This window comes from Dryobates pubescens, chromosome 18 (assembly GCF_014839835.1).
Source record: "Dryobates pubescens isolate bDryPub1 chromosome 18, bDryPub1.pri, whole genome shotgun sequence".
NCBI classification, from domain to species: domain Eukaryota; kingdom Metazoa; phylum Chordata; class Aves; order Piciformes; family Picidae; genus Dryobates; species Dryobates pubescens.
Genome location: NC_071629.1, coordinates 16,532,986 through 16,552,013, shown reverse-complemented (window position 1 = coordinate 16,552,013; position 19,028 = coordinate 16,532,986). Strand labels below are relative to the sequence as shown.

Here is a 19,028-nt window from a genome sequence, read left to right as displayed (position 1 = left end):
CCACTTGGCTTGTCCCTTGCTTCTGCTGAGGCAGAACCCTAGGAACTGGTGTGTCAGGTCCTGGCCAGGAGCAGCTCTGCCCAGAGCACAGAGGGGGGTGGTGGGCAGCTGCTGACAGGTTGAGGTTGGTTCTTGTCCCACCCCTGGGTGCTCTCACCCTTGTCACTGGCTCCAGGAGGTCTCTAGGTGTTTATTTGTCCTCTTGGAGAAGGCTTCTCTGCAGCCTGTCCTCTGGCTCCATCTTTTCCATGCACGTGCTGGTGACCTTGGTCCTCTCCTCCATTTACTGCTGCTCTTTGGACCATGGCTGGGCTTGCTGGGTGCTGCTGAGGTGATGAAGGGTGTAGCACCCAGGTCAGGAGCTCAGAGCCAGCATGGCACAAAGAAGCAGAGAATGGTTTTAGCTGGAAGAGACCTTTGAGCTCATCAAGTCCAACCATTAACCCAGCACTGCCAGGTCACCACCAAACCATGCCCCTCAGCACCACAGCTCCAGGGCTCCACCACTGCCCTGGGCAGCCTGGGCCAGACCTTGACAACCCTCAAGGGCAAGAAATTGTTTCTCATGTCCAGCTAGAACCTGCCCTGGGGCATCTGGAGGCTGTTTCCTTTTGTGTTGCTTGTTCCTTGGGAGAAGAGACCAATCCCCACCTGGCTCCAGCCTTCTCTCAGGGAGCTGTAGAGCCAGAGAGTCTCTCCTGAGCCTCCTTTTCTCCAGGCTGAGCAACCCCAGGACCCTCAGCTGCTCCTCATGGGTCTTGTGAAATTGTGGGTCCCTGCCTGACCCCTCCTTGAGGCTGCAGACAAGAGGGGGAGCTGCCCAAAAGATGGGTGAGGGGATGAGGCCCTTGGCCATGCCTGCAGGGGCGGTGGATGTCTCCATGCTGTGCTCCTGCCTTGTTTGTACGTCTCTGTGTGTTTCAGGGGACCTTCACCCGGGCTCTTCTGCCAGGATAAAGCCCCAGGATGCAGCCCATGGCCCTGCACAGCCTCTCAGAGCTGGAAAGAGCCAGTCTGCAGGAGATTGCTCTCTACAAGCTGCAGGAGAAGCTGCTGGTTGGAGATCTCAGCCTGGCCGAAGGTAGAGGAGGGGAGAGCGCAGCTCCTGCCGAGGGAGGGCTGAGGTCTGGGCGCTCCTTGCCTCTCATCCCCACACCCACACAGCACCACAGGGGCTGCACTTGTGGCCATTTGTGACACTTTGGGTCCATTTTGCTCGCTGTTCCTCGCTCTGCTCTGAGCCTTCAGGGCCTCAGCAGCCTCTGGAGGAGGGTTTGCATGTCCATAGCAGTGTGAGAACCTGACCTTGCCTGTGGTCTGCCTCTGATCCCCCTGATCCAAACCAGATGTGGGATGACTTGGCAGGGTCTTCCACTGGGGCTGCCTCAGTGGCTCCTGGGATGGGACAAGCTTTGCTTTCTGGATTAATGTCCAGCACGAAGAGGAAACAGGCTCCAGTTGCCCTAGGTTGGACATGAGGAGCAATTTCATCCCTTCCCAGGCTGCCCAGGGCAGTTGTGGAGTCTCCACTCCTGGAGACCTTTCAAAGCCCTGCAGATGTGGTGCTGGGGGCCATGGTTTGGTGCTGCCCTGGCAGTGCTGGGTTAAGGGTTGGACCTGATGAGGTTCAAAGTCTCTTTCAGCCAAACCAATTCTGCAGCTCTCTGGTTTGAGCAGGAGGTGACCACGAAGGAGGAGCCCTTTGAGGGATGCACAGCATCCAGCTGGCTGTGAGGCATCCCAGGGGAAAGCAGTTGTCCCCACCTCCAGGGTCTGTCATGGGTCAGACATGCTGCTCTGTCATGGAGGTACCAGCTCAGGGGGATGGACTCTTTCAGGTCCTGATGGCCACTTTCTTATCTGCTGCCTGCTGGTTTGTTTCTCTTGGGAACATCTGCTGAGCTCCAGGAGCGGAGGGTTTGTGCTGCTGCTCGGCTTCAGCACGTCGTGTCCTCCCTCCTCACCCTCTGGTGGCCTTTTGTCCCTTGGCTGGGTGTGTTTTGTCTCCAGGTTGTCCTTCATCTTCCTGCTGTCTGCTCAGCTGAGTGGAGCAGCAGCCATGGTGCTGCAGAGGAATCCCTGCAGGCAGCTCTGTCTGCGTGTTCCTCATTCCAACCCTCTCAGCTTCCTCCAAAACTCTCAGAAGAACCCAAACATCCCCACCAGCTGTTCCTGGGAGGAAAATCCCTCAGGAACAAGGAGCCCAGCCAGGCCAGGGTGATGTCTCCTGGAAGGTTTTATGGTGGGCAGTGGGCAGCTGCTGGCTGTGGTCCCTGGCTTGCCTCTGGGCAGTTCTGAGGAGCAGCACTGGCCCCTCGAGGGCTGGCTTGGGACTCCTGGTGAGGCTCTCATAACCTCACCAGATGGGTCTGGCCAGGAGAGGACCTTTAATATCATCTCTCATGAGCAGGGACACCTTCAGCTAGACCAGGTTGCTCAAAGGCCCATCCTGCAGTGAGGCATGGCAAGGTAGGAAGCCACTGCAGCCATCAGCTGTGGTTCATTTGGACTCTGTTCTCTCCGTGGTTCATGTTTGTGAACTCCTGGGTCACACAGCTGAGCAGGGAGACATCAGAGAACTCTGGTGGGCTGTGCTTTGAGCCAGCTGGGGTGGGTCCCACCCCACAGCTAGGGCCTCTTTGAACCAGCACTCTGGTGTAGTGCCATAGAGACCGGGTGCCTGAGTGTGGAGGGATCACTTCCTCCACCTGGGGAGGATGGTGGAGGAGGTGGTCAAGGCCAGGCTGGATGAAGCCTTGAGCAACCTGGTCTAGAGGAAGGTGTCCCTGTCTATGGCAGGGGGAGTGGAACTGGATGGTCTTTAAGGTGCCTTCCATCTCGAGCCAATCCATGATTCTGTGGTTGCCCAGCTCAGGGCTGCTTGCCCCAGCTTGTCCCACCATGCCATCTCCATGTCACACCTGGCCCACACCATCCCCCTGTCCTCAGAAGGTTCCTGTGGCTGCACTCTGCCCATGAGGGTCAGAAAGGTCTCAAACAGCTGACTGATGCAGAACCTTTGCTTCTTTTTCTCCTGCCAGTTGCACCTAAAGGCAGCAAATCCCTCCGCCAGAAGCTGGAGAGCTTCTCAAAGGAGAAGAAAGGTGAGCAGAGAGCCCTTCCCCCACCTCTGGGCTCTGCTCTGGGAGGGAATTGGTGGTTTTGGGTGGGGCTGAGCTGGGAGGTGCCCAAACAGAGCTTTGTCTTGTGGTGCTTGGTCCATGGTGTGCTGACATTCACCAGAGGAGCTGGGATGGGATGGAATGGAATGGGATGGAATAGACCAGGTTGGAAGAGACCTTCAAGATCCTCGAGTCCAACCTATCACCCAACACCATCTAATCAACTAAACCATGGCACCAAGCACCCCATCCACTCTCCTCCTAAACACCTCCAGGGATGGTGACTCCACCACCTCCCTGGGCAGCACATCCCAATGGCCAACCACTCTCTCTGTGTAGAATTTCTTCCCAACACCCAGCCTAAACCTCCCCTGGCACAGCTTGAGACTGTGTCCTCTTGGTCTGGTGCTGGTTGCCTGGCAGAAGAGACCAACTCCCTCCTGGCTACAGCCTCCCTTCAGATAGCTGTAGAGAGCAATAAGGTCTGCCCTGAGCCTCCTCTTCTCCAGGCTAAGCAACCCCAGCTCCCTCAGCCTCTCCTCATAGGGCTGAGCTTCAGACCCCTCCCCAGCTTTGTTGCCCTTCTCTGGAGTAGTGGAGACAGGAGGGGATGGGGCTGTGTGTGGGTGTGGACATGAATGCTTCTGTCTGCTCAAATATCTTGCCCCTCTTGAGCTCTGTTTTGTTGTCCCTTGGAGGACATCAGCCACAAACCTGAGGAGATCAGAGGTGTGGAGCAGAGCTGAGGGGGAAGGAGCACTGGGGACCCTTTGTCTCAGCAGTGCAAAGCCCCCTCAAGGAAATCCTTGGGTTTCTCACTGCTGTTTTACAAAGTGGATCCATGGCCCATGGCGGTGTGGAGGCTGAAGCGAGGAGGTGAAGTTCCTCCTTCCATCTGCAAGGGGAAGGTTACCTGGGGGAACACACATGAAGGCCAAGGCTGTTCTTGGACAGAGGTGGTCACCACAAACCCTGTAGAAGACTGGAGGTTAGAATTTGCTGAGGATCCTGTGCATCACACATCTCTGGTGCTTTATGGAGTCTCACAGGTGTGATGGCATCTTCACAAGGCCAGCAAAAGGAAGGAAAGCTCAGGAGAAAGTGGACAGACTGCAAGAGTCTGTGCTGATGGAGATCAGCTTTCCTGGTGTCTTCCCAACACCCCTGTAAAGCCTTCTTTGCTCTCCAGCAAACCACTTCTCAACCACCCCATGTGGTGCCCTGGGGCTTTCCAGGGGCAGCAGCTCCCCTCTCCATCATTGGAGTTGCTCTTCCCACCCACCCCAGGACATGCAGGCTCCTGGAGAGCTGGAGGAGAAGCAGGGAGCAGGAGGGGACAGGGCATGTGGAGGTACTGCTGGTTACAGGGTGGCCATCCTGAAGCCAAGCTGCAGATCTCCTTGTCACATACTGGACTGGTGTCACAGGCTGTGCTCTTCGCTCTCCTGCTGGTGGTTACCACTATGGAACCATGGCATTCCCTGCTCCTGGAATCCCAGGCTGGTTTGGCTGGGAAGGGACCTTCAAAGCTCATCCATCCAACCCCCTGCAGCCAGCAGGGACCTCTGCAACCAGAGCAGGTTGCTCAGAGGCACAACCAACCTGACCTGCAGTGGTGCCAGGGATGAGGCTTCTCCCTCTCTCTGGGCAGCCTGGGCCAGGCTCTCAGCACCCCCAGCATCAAAAATGTCTTCCCTAGATCTGGTCTGAACCTCCTCTACATCTGCTGGCCATTGATGCCACCCAGACATGTCCCTGCAGCTGGGCCACGCTCCCTCCTGGCCAGGCTGTCCTGATGCTCCCTGGTTTCTCCCCAGACTCCTCTCCTCAGACCTTTGGGATCCCTCTGCACCAAGTCATTGCCAACGACCGTGCCTACCGGCAGCTGCAGGAGGCGGTGCGGAAGAGCCGCCGCCTCTGCCTGGAGGTGGAAGCCACAGTAACCAGGTTTCGGGCTCAGAGGCAGAAGAAGTCCCCAGCAGGCAGGAGCTGTGGGCTGGTACCTTGTGGAGTCTTCCCAGAGGAGCCACTCTCCCCAGTCTTTCCTGACAGCAGCTCCCGGAGCCAGCGAAGGGTAAGGCGAGAGGCTGCGACCCTGGTGGTGCTGCGGGGCTGGGGAGGCTCCAGCTTCACACAGGTGGCTCCCCCAAGGGGTCTTCCTTCGTGGAATGTGAGCTCCTCCTGCTGCACTTTGGCTTGGTCCTGGTCTGCCCTCAGGGAAATGGTCACAGATTCAGCCAGGTTGGAAGAGACCTCCACGATGACCAAGTTGAACTGATCACCCAGCCCTAAGTAACCAGCTAAACCGTGGCACTAAGTGCCTCAGCCAGGCTTTTCTCTGTCCCCTCAGAGATTCAGAGCTTTGTAGAGTGGGCTTGGGTTGGAAGGAGCCTGAAAGACCATCCAGAGATGGACCATGATGGGTGGGGTGTGCTTTATTCCCTCCTCTCTCATGGAGCTGAGGTTACCAGGAGGACACGTCCAGGCAGATGGAGGTAGCTAGGGGTGGGAGGAGGTTGCCCATCAGTGGTGTGGATTTTTCTACTCCTCCACTGCCTCACATCTTGGAGATCTGGCTTCACACTTGTGAAATCCCCACTGGAAGTCGTGGTCATCCCTGTTGGGTCTGGCAAATTTGATGCTGGGGGGGAAATGCCAACCCACCACAGCTGCTTGGCTACAAGAGGCCCCTTGCTGCTGTGGGGGACATCAGCTGCTCTGCTTTCAGTGTGGACTACCCAAGGTGCTCTGTGGGAGGCTCAGGTTTGTCATGAGGGTCCTGAAGGGTCGCCAACACCTGGCCCAGGCTGCCCAGGCAGTGGTGGAGTGCCCATCCCTGGAGGGGTTTCAAAGCCCTGGAGATGTGGTGCTGAGGGCCATGCCCCACTAGGAAGTCTGTGCTTAGAGACACCTTCCACCAGGAGGAATGAATGCATGGGAGATGAGAGGTCTCCCTGTGGTCTTCCAGGCTCTGTAGACCTCTGGAGTGTGCTTGGAGGTGGTGCCTCCCATTCCCACAAGCTCCTGAGGTCACACTTCTGGGATGCTGGCGGGTAGCTCCTGCCGCCCTGCGGACCCACACCGCCTCTGCTCCATCCCAGGGCGCAATGTCTGTGGACTCCATCACTGACCTGAGTGACAACACTTCCAAGCTGCTGGAGGCACTCCAGTTGTCCCACCCCCACGAGCTGGACCCACGGAGGAGCCTGGGCAAGAAGCAGATGTTGAGCCTCAACCCCATCAGCTGGCAGGTCCCACGGATCGTGGACAGCTGCTGCAAGCACATCGAGACCCACGGTAGGCACCCGGCGCCCCTCCGGCCAGCTGGCAGCAGAGGGGCTGCCACAGGGCCTTGGTAGAACCCAGCTGATGGGATGGGATGGGATGGAATGGGTTAGGATAGGATGGAATAGAATGGGATAGGATGAAATAGAATTAACCAGGTTGGAAAAGAGCTTTGAGATCATCAAGCCCAACCTATCACCCAACACCATCTAATCCACTAAACCATGGCACCAAGCACCCCATCCAGTCTCCTCCTAAACACCTCCAGGGATGGTGGCTCCATCACCTCCCTGGGCAGCACATTCCAATGGCAAACAACTCCTTCTATGAAGAACTTCTTCCTAACACCCAGCCTAAACCTCCCCTGTGGTGGGCTGGGACATTCTGGCCTGGTTCCCTCAGATGGGAGGAGGCAGCTGAGCCCTGGGGCAGGGCACAGCCCTGGCAAGCCACCTGGGGAGGGTCCTTAGGGCTGGGTGAAGTGTCTTGGCTGAGAAGTGGTTGTCACTGTGGGGCATCTCCTGGTGCCTTCTGGCCATAACTCCCCCTACAATTCCAGCATCTGGCACACAGGGAGCCTAGAGGTGAGAGCTGCTCCCTGACTAGCAGACAGCTCCAGGAGGTCTGCTGGCTCCAAACACACCCTGCCAGCAGATGGGAGGGACTCACTGCCTCACCTGCAGTGCAGGAGGACCACCTCCATCACATTGAGGTGCTCCAGGGGTGGGCAGGGGACTGTGGGAATGCAGAGCTCTAACCTGTGTGTCCCCCAGGTCTCCAAACAGTGGGCATCTTCAGGGTTGGGAGCTCCAAGAGAAGAGTTCAGCAGGTGAGTGAGATGTTGGCTGCATCCCAAGGACAGGTGGAGGATGCATAAAGCAGATGCTGTCATGGAGAGGTCCAGGGCATCACAGGCACCTGCTGGATCACAACCAGCCTGCTGCTGCTGGCTCCTTCTCCCAGCCATGGAGAGGTGGCTCCATGTCTCCAAGCTGCCTTAGCAGATGAACCTCCTCACCTTGGCTGGCACTTCAGAGCCTCCTCTGGGCTCCTTTCACCAGCCAGCAGCTCCTTCTGGTCCTGTGGCCCATCCTCTGGGCAGCAGCAGGCTGTGGGGCTCTGGGATGCCTTCTTTGGGGGTGACCTGCATCAGGAGGACCCTGGGAGCAGCCAGCCCTCCTGTCTGGCCATGGCAGTAGCTCTATGAAGGGCCAGATCCTGACTGTGGCTTGTGTGAAGAGGAAGCACTGACTGTTGGTGTTATTCTTCTCCTTCCTCCCATCTTGCAGCTGAGGGAAGAGTTTGACCAAGGGCTGGATGTTTTCTTGGACGAACAGCAAAGTGTCCATGATGTGGCTGCTCTGCTGAAGGAGTTCCTGAGGGACATGCCAGACCCCCTGATTCCCAGAGAGCTCTACAGCCCCTTCCTCAGCACAGCCTGTGAGTGGAGCCATGGAGCTGCTGGTGGAGCACTGAGGTTCTTCAGGACAAGCAGATCCTGAGCCTGGAGCATGTCTCAGCACATGGCCTCCCTGGGGAGAGCAGGAGAACCTGGAGGGAAATCTGTGACTCAGGGATTCATAGAATGGGTTGAGGTTGGAAGGGACCTTAAAGATCATCCTGTTCCAACCCCCTGCCATGGGCAGGGACACCTCCCACTAGCCCAGGTTGCTCAAGGCTCCATCCAACCTAGCCTTGAGCTCCTCCAGATGAAGGAGGAGATCCTGGAGCACAAGGATGAACTCAGTCTGCCAGGAAAGGGTCAGTGAGTTGGAGCCATCTGGGGCTGGAACTGGATGATCTTTAAGGTTCCTTCCAACTCAAGTCATTCTCTGCTTCCTCACAGGAGGTGCAGATGTTTTTGGAGGAGGTAGGGGCAGCTTTGCTTGGGTGCCACTCTCCACAAGCAGCAAGAAGGGTGATGAACCTACAGGATCTGGGCAGAGAGCCCTGCAGCAGGCTGCCCAGAGTGGCTGTGGAGTCTCCTTCTCTGGAGAGCTTCCAAACCCTCCTGGCCGCTGTGATCCTGGGCAAGCTGCTGTGGCTGCCCCTGCTTGAGGAGGGCATTGGGACTGGATGATCTCCAGAGCTCCCTTCCAACCCCATGCTGTGATTCTGTGGGGTGAGACCACTGACCTCAGCAGATGGTCAGCTGCTTGTTAAGAGCCCAGAGAAGGAATCCCAGATCCTTCCTTAAAGCTCTTCTGTGCCAAAGCCACGAGACAGTGGTGGGACTGGGGATGTCCTCCTGCTGCTGTGGGGTTTTGGTGGGGTCCTTGGTGATCGGATGATCCCTCTGGCCTAGGCCAGGCCAGCTCCTCCAGAGCTCGTTAGCATGGACCTAAACGAGGGCTGAGCACTAATTAACAGGCTGCTCTCTGCCTTAGCCATGGAGGGCCCAGCACAGTTGGCCACCCTCCAGCTGCTGCTCTTCCTGCTGCCCCCCTGCCACAGCGACACCCTGCACCGGCTCTTGAGCTTCCTCAGCCAGGTGGCCCAGCACGCCCAGAGCTCCCAGGGCCCTGATGGCCAGGAGGTAAGGCTGGCACAAGCACCCACACAGCATCAAGAAGGGGTGGCCCACATGTCCTTGGTTAAAGCCAAACAGAGCTGCTGGCAAGCTTGGGTGGATGCTGGGGTAGAACCAAAGTGTTGGTCAGTTCCCTTGTCCTTGGCAGCTCTGGGTGGATGCTGGGGTAGAACCAAAGTGTTGGTCAGTTCCCTTGTCCTTGGCACCTCTGGGTAGATGCTGGCGTAGAACCAAAGTGTTGGTCAGTGCCCTTGTCCTTGGCAGCTCTGGGTGGATGCTGGGGTAGAACCAAAGTGTTGGTCAGTGCCCTTGTCCTTGGCAGCTCTGGGTGGATGCTGGGGTAGAACCAAAGTGTTGGTCAGTGCCCTTGTCCTTGGCAGTTCTGGGTGGCTCTGAGTCCAACTAAGGGATTTTCTGGGTGGCAAACACCCCAGAGAGACCTGGTCCACAGGGGCATGTTTTGTGGTCCAATTCTGGTTCCCCATCTCCAGCTTTCATGAAGGACTTCCCATCATACACTGATAGTGATTTGGGGGTCCAGAGCTTGTTTGGACAAACCAAGCTCTATGTCTTCATGACTCAAGGAGGCTGGTTTTGTCCTTTAGCATAAGGGGGTACAGAAGTAATTGGCTGTCACCTTCTGGTGGGGGTTGTCAGAGTGAGGTAGATGGGAAGGGAGGGTCTGGTGCAAGGAGGGACAAACACATGCTCCAAAAACACATACCCTGGCTCTACCAGCAGCTTGGAGAGGACCAAACTGGACTCACATTGACACCCTAGCCTCCCTCAGCAGCTCATGGTTCCATCCTGGGGGGTGGGGGAGTGTGGTAGCTTCAACCCACCACAGGGAGGCTGATCTGGGACCTCCCTAATCTGCAGTTTCCTCTTGTGCTTGCTGCCAGATTCCTGGGAACAAGATGACAGCTTCCAACTTGGCCACAGTCTTCGGTCCCAACATCCTTCAGAAGGAGAAGCCTGGGGAGAGAGATGCTGTGGCCATGAACTTTGAAGACAGTGCTGCCATCATCCTGGTGCTCCAGAGGCTGATTGAGCACCACGAGACCTTGTTCATGGTAGGTGAGGCTTGCTCAGGGCAGCTTCTCTGCTTGCTGACAGTAGGCTGAACATGAGCCAGCAGTGTGCCCAGGCGGCCAAGAAGGCCAATGGCATCCTGGCCTGCAGCAGGAACAGTGTGGCCAGCAGGAGCAGGGAGGTCATTGTGCCCTGTGCTCAGCACTGGTCAGGCCACACCTTGAGTCCTGTGTCCAGTTCTGGGCCCCTCAGGTTAGGAAAGATGTTGAGCTGCTGGAAGGTGTCCAGAGAAGGGCAACAAAGCTGGGGAGGGGTCTGGAGCACAGCCCTGTGAGGAGAGGCTGAGGGAGCTGGGGTTGCTTAGCCTGGAGAAGAGGAGGCTCAGGGCAGACCTTATTGCTCTCTACAACTCCCTGAAGGGAGGCTGTAGCCAGGAGGGGGTTGGTCTCTTCTGCCAGGCAACCAGCACCAGAACAAGAGGACACAGTCTCAAGCTGTGCCAGGGGAGGTTTAGGCTGGATGTTAGGAAGAAGTTCTTCACAGAGAGAGAGATTGGCCATTGGGATGTGCTGCCCGGGGAGGTGGTGGAGTCACCATCACTGGAGGTGTTTAGGAAGAGCCTGGATGGGGTGCTTGGTGCATGGTTTAGTTGATCAGATGGTGTTGGGTGATAGGTTGGACTTGATGATCTCAAAGGTCTCTTCCAACCTGGTCTGGTCTGTTCTATTCTGTTCTGTCCTGTCCTGTTCTGTCCCTTTCCTCCCCCTCTGCACTCTTACAGTGGCAGCAGAAGGAAGTGCCACAGCTCCACACAGCAGCAGCCGACTCGAGTCCGCTTGTGAATCATGGAATGGTTTGGGTTGAAGGAACCTTCTGGGGTCTTAGAATGGTTTGGGTTGGAAGGGACCTTAAAGATCATGTAGTTCCTACCCTGCTGCCATGGGCAGGGACATCCCTGCTGTGGTCAGCAGGGACATCTGCAGACAGAGCAGGTTGCTCAAGGGGTCGAAGCAGACCCCAGGGGGTGTGACAGCGCAGCCGTGCAGGGAGCTAAAGGACCACGGCCAGTGTGTGGGAAGCAGAGCCCCAGGAGGTGTGTGGGAAGTGCCACCAACAGGGTGGGTCTGTGAGCACGTATTGACCCTGTGCATCCCTGCCAGGTCTCTCCAGAAATGCAGCTGGACATCCTAAGGAGGCTCTTTCAGACAGACCCTGATGTCATCGACTACCTCCTGCGCAGGAAGTTCAGCACCGCGCTGTAAGTCCCCACGGTGAAGCTCCTCTTCCACAGGACAAGTGAACCAGCCTCAAGATGCCCCAGGGGAGGTTTGGGTTGGACATGAGGGACAATTTCTTCCCCTTGAAGGTTGTCAAGACCTGGCCCAGGCTGCCCAGGGCAGAGGTGGAGTCCCCACCCCTGAAGGGGGCATGGTTTAGTGGTGACCTAGCTCTGCTGTGTTACTGGTTGGACACCATAATCTGAAAGGTCTCCTCCAACCAACAATTCCATGTTCCATGAGCTGTGCCAGGCTTGACATTCCTTTTGGGACTGTCCAAACAGATGGCCAGTCTTCAGGGTCCCTGCTAGAGGCCCTGTGGTGGTGGGGTTGGTGGCAGAAGCACTTTGCAAAGAGCCCCTCTGTCTTTTCACTCCTAGGAGCACACAGGGTGAGGACTCAGCAGAAGACCATGCTCCAGCCCTGCCACCTGCTCTGACCCACACCCTGGAGAGAAGCTCAGTCTCATCAGACTTGTACAACAAGGTCTCCTTCCTAAACCTGGATGTTGAGATCTAGCAAGCCTGGGGCATGCCCTCAGCACTGCTGCTGTGGGCACAGCTGGGCAGCCCTTCCCCAGCAAAAACAAGTCCTCTCTCCCAGCCTGGAGGAGTGGAGAAGTGAAAGGAGTGTGATGAATGTCTGTGGGAGCATCTCTGCTGAGCAGACCCATCAGGTTGTTCTGGTGGTGGCAGATCCACGGCAGAAGTGTCTGCAGGTGGCAGCAGACAGGGCTCCAGCTGTGGGTTTGCAGGGCTCTGATGGTGCTGAGGGGCCTGGAACATCTCTGTGAGGAGCACAGGCTGAGAGCCCTGGGGCTGCTGAGCCTGGAGAAGAGCAGCCCCAGAGAGGATCTGAGCAATGCTCAGCAAGAGCTAAGGGGTGGGGGGCAAGAGGATGGGCCCAGGCTCTGGGGGTTCTCAACCCCAGTTTTCTGTGAGTAGAAGTTCTGGAGGATTGCAGAGCTTGTGGTGTCCTCTCGTGATCTCTGGCTGAGGATGGCTGCTCTGCTTTTGTCCCCTCTGCTGTGAGGGCAGGCTGAGGGAGCTGGGGGTGTGCATGCTGGCTGTTGGCAGAGGAGCAGTCATGCTGACATGCCAAGGGCTTCTTGAAAGGCATTTGGGAGGTGTTGGAGCAGGTACAGTCCTGCCCTTGGCTATGGTGCTGGTCACCCAGCTGATGCTCAAGTGTTCTGGTGACCCTGGAAACCTTCAGCAGCCCCATGGTGTCCTGGGTTTATCCTCCCCTCCAGACTCAGCTGCACTGCTGGTCTCTGGAGAGCTTATCAGTTCTCAGGAGGCTTTCCCCAGCTATCTCTCAGCACACACATCCCTCCTCAGCCTGCTGTGCTCCGGGAACTACCTCTCCACCCATCCACAGGGAAGGGACCTTTACAAAATAAAAGCTCAGACCTGTGAAGGTGCAGCACCCCCAGACAGGCTGCAGCCAGGGGGCAGATGCAGCTGAGGCTGTTGGTGGGCTGCCCTGTGGTGGAAGGACTCTTGGGTTCATTAATAACCCTCTTGGTGCTCCAAGGTGTAGCCAAAGCCATGACACAAGCTGAGCCCTGGGCTCCCTGCCCACACACAGAACATTGCTGGAGGACATGTCCCCACCAGCTGAGCATCTCCCACCCCTGGCTCTGGTGCTCAGCAAATCACAGAATCACCAAGGTTGGAAGAGACCTCAAAGATCATCGGGTCCAAGCTGTCACCACAGAGCTCATGACTAAACCATGGCACCAAGTGCCACATCCAAGCCCCTCTTGAACACCTCCAGGGATGGGGACTCCACCACCTCCCTGGGCAGCACATTCCAATGGCTAACAACTCTCTCTGGGAAGAACTTTCTCCTCACCTCCAGCCTAAACCTCCCCTGGCACAGCTTGAGACTGTGTCCCCTTGTTCTGGTGCTGGCTGCCTGGGAGAAGTGACCAACCCCCTCCTGGCTACAACCTCCCTTCAGGTAGTTGTAGAGAGCAATAAGGTCTCCCCTGAGCCTCCTCTTCTCCAGGCTAATCAGCCCAGCTCACCCCAGACTGGTCCAGGGAGGAGGTTCTGAGGAACAAAGAGGGCAAGTCCTGACACATGGGACCTTGGCTGGGCCCTGCCTGCCTTTATGGTGGCTTCTCCTGAGCTCTTGCTCTGCCTCAGCTCAGTTTGGTCCAGGGCCAGAGGAACTGAGAAGGAAACCTCAGAAATGAGCTGCTGCTACATTTCTTTCTGCCAGAAGTGGAAGCAGAGGGGCATGGAATGGTTTGGGTGGGAAGGGACCTTTAGAGGTCATCCAGTTCAAACCCCTGCAGTCAACAGGGACATCTGTACCCAGCTTTCATGGTGGAGAAACTCTTCCCCATGAGGGTGGTGAGCCACTGGAACAGATTGCCCAGGGAGGTTGTGGCTGCCTCCTCCCTGAAGGTGTTCAAGGGCAGGTTGGATGAGCCCTTGAGCAACCTGGGCTGGGGGAAGGTGTCCCTGTCCATGGCAGTGTGGTTGGAACTGGATGATCCTTAGGGTCCCTTCCAACCCAACCCAGTCTGTGATTCTATGATTTGTTGACCCTCTTAAGCCCTGAAAGGCCAGCAGAAGGGCTCCTGGAGCCTCCTCTTCTCCAGGCTGCAGGTAACACCTCAGCAGCTCCAGTTCTTGATGGCACACTGGAAGAACAGGGGTGTCCCGTGGGGAGTCCCTCCAGCTGGGTCACCCCCTGCTTCGATTTGAGTTCCTGGGGGCAGAGGAACTGTCTGCAGGGCTCAGCAGGGGCTGGAGGTGACAGTCCCCAGGCAGGTCCCTTTTCCCCATCCCGGGGCTGTGCTGAGTGCCAGGGGTGGTCACCATTTGCTGGAGCTTGACCCAAACTTCTCCCTGCCCCAGCTTGGGGGCGAGGGCGTGGCAGGGGCGGGCCCTGCAGAGCCACCCCCACGGCCACCCCCACGGCTCCGGGCGGTCCCCGAGGCTAAAACCGTCGCTGCCGCCGCCCGGACCGGAGCCCGCTGAGCCGTCCCGACCCGCTCCGAGCTCAGCCGACCCGAGCCGTGCCAAGCCTGCCAGTGAGTGCCGAGCCGTGCCTGTCGGTGAGTACCGTGCCGAGTCGAGCCGTGCTGAGCAGCCGAGCGCCGGTCGTGCTGAGCCCGCTGGTCCGTGCCAGCCGAGCCGAGCCGTGCCGAGTCTGCTGGTCGGTGCCAGCCGTGCCAAGCCGTGTCCGCTGGTCGTTATCAGCCGTGCCGAGCCGAGCTCGCCCGTCAGTGCCAGCTATGCCGTGCCTAGGCGATCCCGCCGGTCGGTGCCAGCCATGCCGATCCGGTCTGCGCTTCCCCATAACCCTGGGCACGGCTCCTGCAGGGCTCTGCCCCTGTGCCCCGAGCAGCCACGGGGCTGGTCGGTCCCCGGGAGCAGGAGGACAGGTTCTGGGGGAGCTGCTGGGTGTTCCCTGGGCTCAGCAGGGTCCAGGAACCCCCGTTCTGCCCGGCTGGGACCCTCCCGAAGGTGGAGGCAGGAGCTGGGTCCACAATAAAGACCTTCCCAGTTCTTGTCTGAGCCCAGCTGGGCAGGGGGATGAGCCGGGAGGGTGGCTGAGCACAGAGCTGATGGTCCCTGGAGCAGAAGGGTAAGGAGCAAAGTCAGCCCTGGACCTGCTGCATGAGAACACTTGGCAGCTTGCCCCAGAGAGGTGGCCAGAGCCTGGATCTGCCCCATCCCAGCCTGGAGCTGCTCCTGCGAGGCTTTTCTTGGGGGTGTCTGCACGGGACATGCCTGAAGCCCTCCCTGTGGTGGCTGCTTTCCCCCAGCAATGGCTGATGAGCTTGGTGAGCTGCTGCGAGAGTTTGAGGAGGTGATGGAGGACTTTGAGAGGGGCCCTGCCTGTCAGTATGAGCAGCACCTGCAGGAGCTGAAGAAGAAAGCAGGGCACAGTGTCTACGACAGTGGCATCGACGAGCTGGAGAGTGAGTCCAGGGCTGGGGGGAGGAGGAGACCTGGGGAGGGTGATGGCCACTGGGGTGGGGCAGCTTTGGAGCCCTGTGGTAAGCCATGGGGCCTCTTGCTCATCCCATCTCTGAGTTGCCTGCCTGACTCATCTCTTGTGGGCTGGGTGGGCAGCATGAGGTGGTGACCACTAGATACTGGCTCAGGGCCTGCGGCATCTCCTGGGCTGGCTGCTGCAGGGCTGCGTGAGGCTTGAGGTAACTGCTTTGGAGCTCAGGGGGGTACTGGTTCACCACAATAACCCCAAAGTGTCCTGGGGGCCGTGTCCAGGCAACTCTTGGTGCTGTCTGGCCTGACAGAGGAGCTCAGTTCCCCTTTCCCAAACCTTCATTGCAGCAGAGGAAGATCAGATGGGCTGGCTAAGAGTGAGAGTGGACCAGGGACACTGTACCATGCATGTGACCTATCCCTGGTCCTGCAGCTGCTTGTAGAAGGTGGCTGTGGACAGGGATGGTGACTGCTGCTTTGCATCTGCAGGTACCAGCACATCCCCAGGCAGCAGTCTCAACTCCAGTGAGGAGGACCTCAACACCCCTGCCAACACCTACCCCACCAAAGGTGAGGCTGGAAGATCTTGAAGGGCTTCCTTTTGGGTGCTTAGCTTGGCTCAGTAGCAATGAGCAGGGAGGTGCCAGTGGGACCTGGTGGGATTTGTGGGTGGGAATGAGCTCTGGGGTCCCAGCTGGGTTGGCATGCATCTAGTCAAGGAGGTGTGAAGCTGGGTTGGCATGTACCTAGTTGAAAAGGATGAAGCTGCTGGGTGGCATGTTCCCAGCTGAAGAGGGTGAAGCTGGGTTGCATGTTCCCAGCTGAAGAGGGTGAGGCTGGGTTGCATGTTCCCAGCTGAAGAGGATGAAGCTGGGTTGCATGTTCCCAGCTGAAGAGGGTGAGGCTGGGTTGCATGTTCCCAGCTGAAGAGGGTGAGGCTGGGTTGCATGTTCCCAGCTGAAGAGGGTGAGGCTGGGTTGCATGTTCCCAGCTGAAGAGGGTGAGGCTGGGTTGCATGTTCCCAGCTGAAGAGGGTGAGGCTGGATTGCATGTTCCCAGCTGAAGAGGATGAAGCTGGGTTGCATGTTCCCAGCTGAAGAGGGTGAGGCTGGGTTGCATGTTCCCAGCTGAAGAGGATGAAGCTGGGTTGCATGTTCCCAGCTGAAGAGGGTGAGGCTGGGTTGCATGTTCCCAGCTGAAGAGGGTGAAGCTGGGTTGCATGTTCCCAGCTGAAGAGGATGAAGCTGGGTTGCATGTTCCCAGCTGAAGAGGGTGAGTCTGGGTTGCATGTTCCCAGCTGAAGAGGATGAAGCTGGGTTGCATGTTCCCAGCTGAAGAGGAGGAGTCTGGGTTGCATGTTCCCACTCCAGGTCAGACCAATCCAGGGGTGTGTTTAGGAGGGAAGTGCAGGACTGTGCAGGGAAGGTGGACACCCTGCTCAGAAGAAATTTGGGTTAGACAAGAGGGGTGGGGAGTGTTCTTCCCCCAGACTGGAGCTGGAGGGGCAGTGGGAGGGACCTGATTGTGCGTTTCTCCCTGCTAGCCAAGCTTGGAGACACGCAGGAGCTGGAGGAGTTCATTGCAGACCTGGATAAAGCCCTGGAGGGTAGGTAGCTGCCTCTGATCCCTGTGCTCCTCGAGCTGCACCCAGGTGGGGCTGGAGCTTCTCCACTGCCTGTGGCTTGGTGGAGGCTGGCAACCAGTACCCTCCTGGTTGGGCTTCCCTTTGGGAGGGACTTATATTATGGTTTGGAATCCTTCTGTCTTTCATGGGTGGTTCACCTGCCTGCCATCTCCCCTCATCCTCCTTCAAGCTCTCTCACCCCGCTGCTTGTATCCTTTCCCCTTCTGGTGCCTCACTTTCTCCTGGCTGGAGAAATGGAGCTGGAGACTGGTGGGGACTGGTGAGCTGAAGCCCAGACTGGTCTGGCAATGAAGACCTTCCAAAAGGCAGCCAGACAGAGCAACCTGCAGAGCTATTGATGCTTTCCAGAAGCTCATGGACTCACAGACTGATTTGGGTGGGAAGGGACCTTTAAAGGACATCTACTCCAAGCCCCTTGCAGCGAGCAGGGACATCTGCAGCTGGAGCAGGTTGCTCAGAGGTGTTCAGATGCTTGTGGCTCTCTGCCTGCAGCATCTCTCCAGCTGCTGCCCTAAAGCTTTTCTTGGCTGGAGGGAAGAAGGTGAGCTGGAGAAAGCTCTTCCTTGTGGTCTTCAGCCCTGTGGAAATATCCCACCTGGAGGCAGCAGAGTGAGGGTTTGGGCCTGAGAAGGTCCACCCAAGATGTAGTGCTGGCTCTGAGTGAAGTTGTGGGCAGGTCTTGGGATGGGACTTCTCCATCTGTGGAGCAGCTGTTAGTCTCCTGGTGTGGCTGTGGGTACCCTTGGGGAAGGTGGTGGTGCCATGCTGGGCACCACTGGCAGCTGCACTGGGCAGCTCTGTGGTCCTGTGAGGCTACCGGTGCCCAGTCGCTTCCCTACTGGGGAAACTGAGGCAGAGGCCACACTTCCTCTCAGAGCAGGGGGTTGGGCTGTAGGCGGAAAATGTGAGTTAATAAGCCCCAAAATATTCCCCTGGCGAGTCCCAGTTCTTGGTATCTGTTCCTGTCCCTTTGGGGTGCCCAGAACCCAGGTGGCTGGTGGGAAGTGCTGCTTCTGCTGGCCCTGGGCCATAGCGGGAGGCAGCCAAGCAGCAAGAGAGGAGCCAGATGCCCCCTCGGCAGGTTTCTGCTGTGGATGGTGCCTGGAGGAGTCCAGCACAGCTCCTCCCTCCCCCTTCAGTCACCTCACCAACGTCCTTGTCCCTCTTGCTTGTCCTGCAGAGATGTGAGAAGTGTTCCTTGGAGAGGAGGACCCACAGCAGACCAGCCCCGTGCCAACCCGCTGCGCCTTCTGCTTCTGCATCCCTGCCACCCTGCTTGGGTGACAGCTCTGCCCGTGCCACCCTGCCTGGGTGGCAACCCTCCTGTGCCAGCCTGCTCCACAGCAGGGATGGAGCCAGCAATGGGGTGGCCAACTGGACTGTGATGGTGGCCGGACCTCGCTCCGCTCCAGGACCCTGCCAGCATGAGATGGGACAATGCCCAGCACTGTGCCAGCTCCCAGGAGGGGAAACTGGCTCAATCCCAGCTGGAACCAAGCCAAGCCAGCTCTTGCTAGGGGTGCCAGGCCTTGCCCTGCACTCACTGAGTGGATTTTGGGGGGCAGGGGTGTGTACCACTGGTGAAGCCCCAGGAGAAGCTCTGGGTGGTTTGAAGGAAGATCGGCAAGACCTTGGTGTCCTCTCCTGGGTTGGTAAAGGCCCTTCCCGCCTCTCAGGGGGTGCCAACTGCTGCTGCCCCCACTTGGCATGGGAAGGTTTGGATTTGGCACTCCCAGCACCCCCAAATCTGCTGTAAAAAGAGGGGGGAGGGGGGAGAGGGGAGCGCTATGCAGGGGGGCTTCAATGAAAGGGGTTGAAGCCTCAGTGGTGGTCTGTGTGTCTGTCCTGGATAGATGGATGCATGGATGATGGATGGAGGGAGGGAGGGAGGGATGGAGGACAGCAGGGAGGGAGGGAGGGAGGGAGGGATGGAGGACAGCAGGAAGGGAGGGATGGATGGGGGGATGGATGGATGGAGAGATGAGCAGAGAAGAGGAGGGAGTAAGGTCTGCTGGAGATGAGCTCCTGATGCCCAGAGATGTGCCCATGCTGTGACTGTGCCACGAGGGCCAGGCCACCCTGCTGTGCTCCGTGGGGGTTCTCAGCCTACCCCAAGAGGAGCAGGGAAGCAGCAGCAGCCGTGGGGACTGTCCCTGGTGACAGCAG

General features: G+C 58.0%; 2 protein-coding genes across 2 annotated transcripts; both read left to right on the top strand.

The window, feature by feature from the left end:
• Nucleotides 1–966: 966 nt before the first annotated feature.
• ARHGAP36 (Rho GTPase activating protein 36) lies at nt 967–12,004 on the top strand. The gene is made up of 10 exons (XM_054169815.1): nt 967–1,081; nt 3,042–3,104; nt 4,940–5,196; nt 6,224–6,419; nt 7,181–7,236; nt 7,697–7,847; nt 8,795–8,943; nt 9,840–10,010; nt 11,130–11,227; nt 11,627–12,004. The coding sequence occupies exons 1-10, from the start codon at nt 967–969 to the stop codon at nt 11,763–11,765; spliced, it is 1,395 nt and encodes a 464-aa protein (XP_054025790.1). The 3' UTR covers nt 11,766–12,004.
• Nucleotides 12,005–14,189: 2,185 nt separating this feature from the next.
• LOC104307221 (regulator of cell cycle RGCC) lies at nt 14,190–18,061 on the top strand. The gene is made up of 5 exons (XM_054169589.1): nt 14,190–14,319; nt 15,034–15,189; nt 15,707–15,787; nt 16,761–16,823; nt 18,043–18,061. The coding sequence occupies exons 2-5, from the start codon at nt 15,036–15,038 to the stop codon at nt 18,048–18,050; spliced, it is 306 nt and encodes a 101-aa protein (XP_054025564.1). The 5' UTR covers nt 14,190–14,319; nt 15,034–15,035; the 3' UTR covers nt 18,051–18,061.
• The last annotated feature ends 967 nt before the right edge of the window (nt 18,062–19,028 follow it).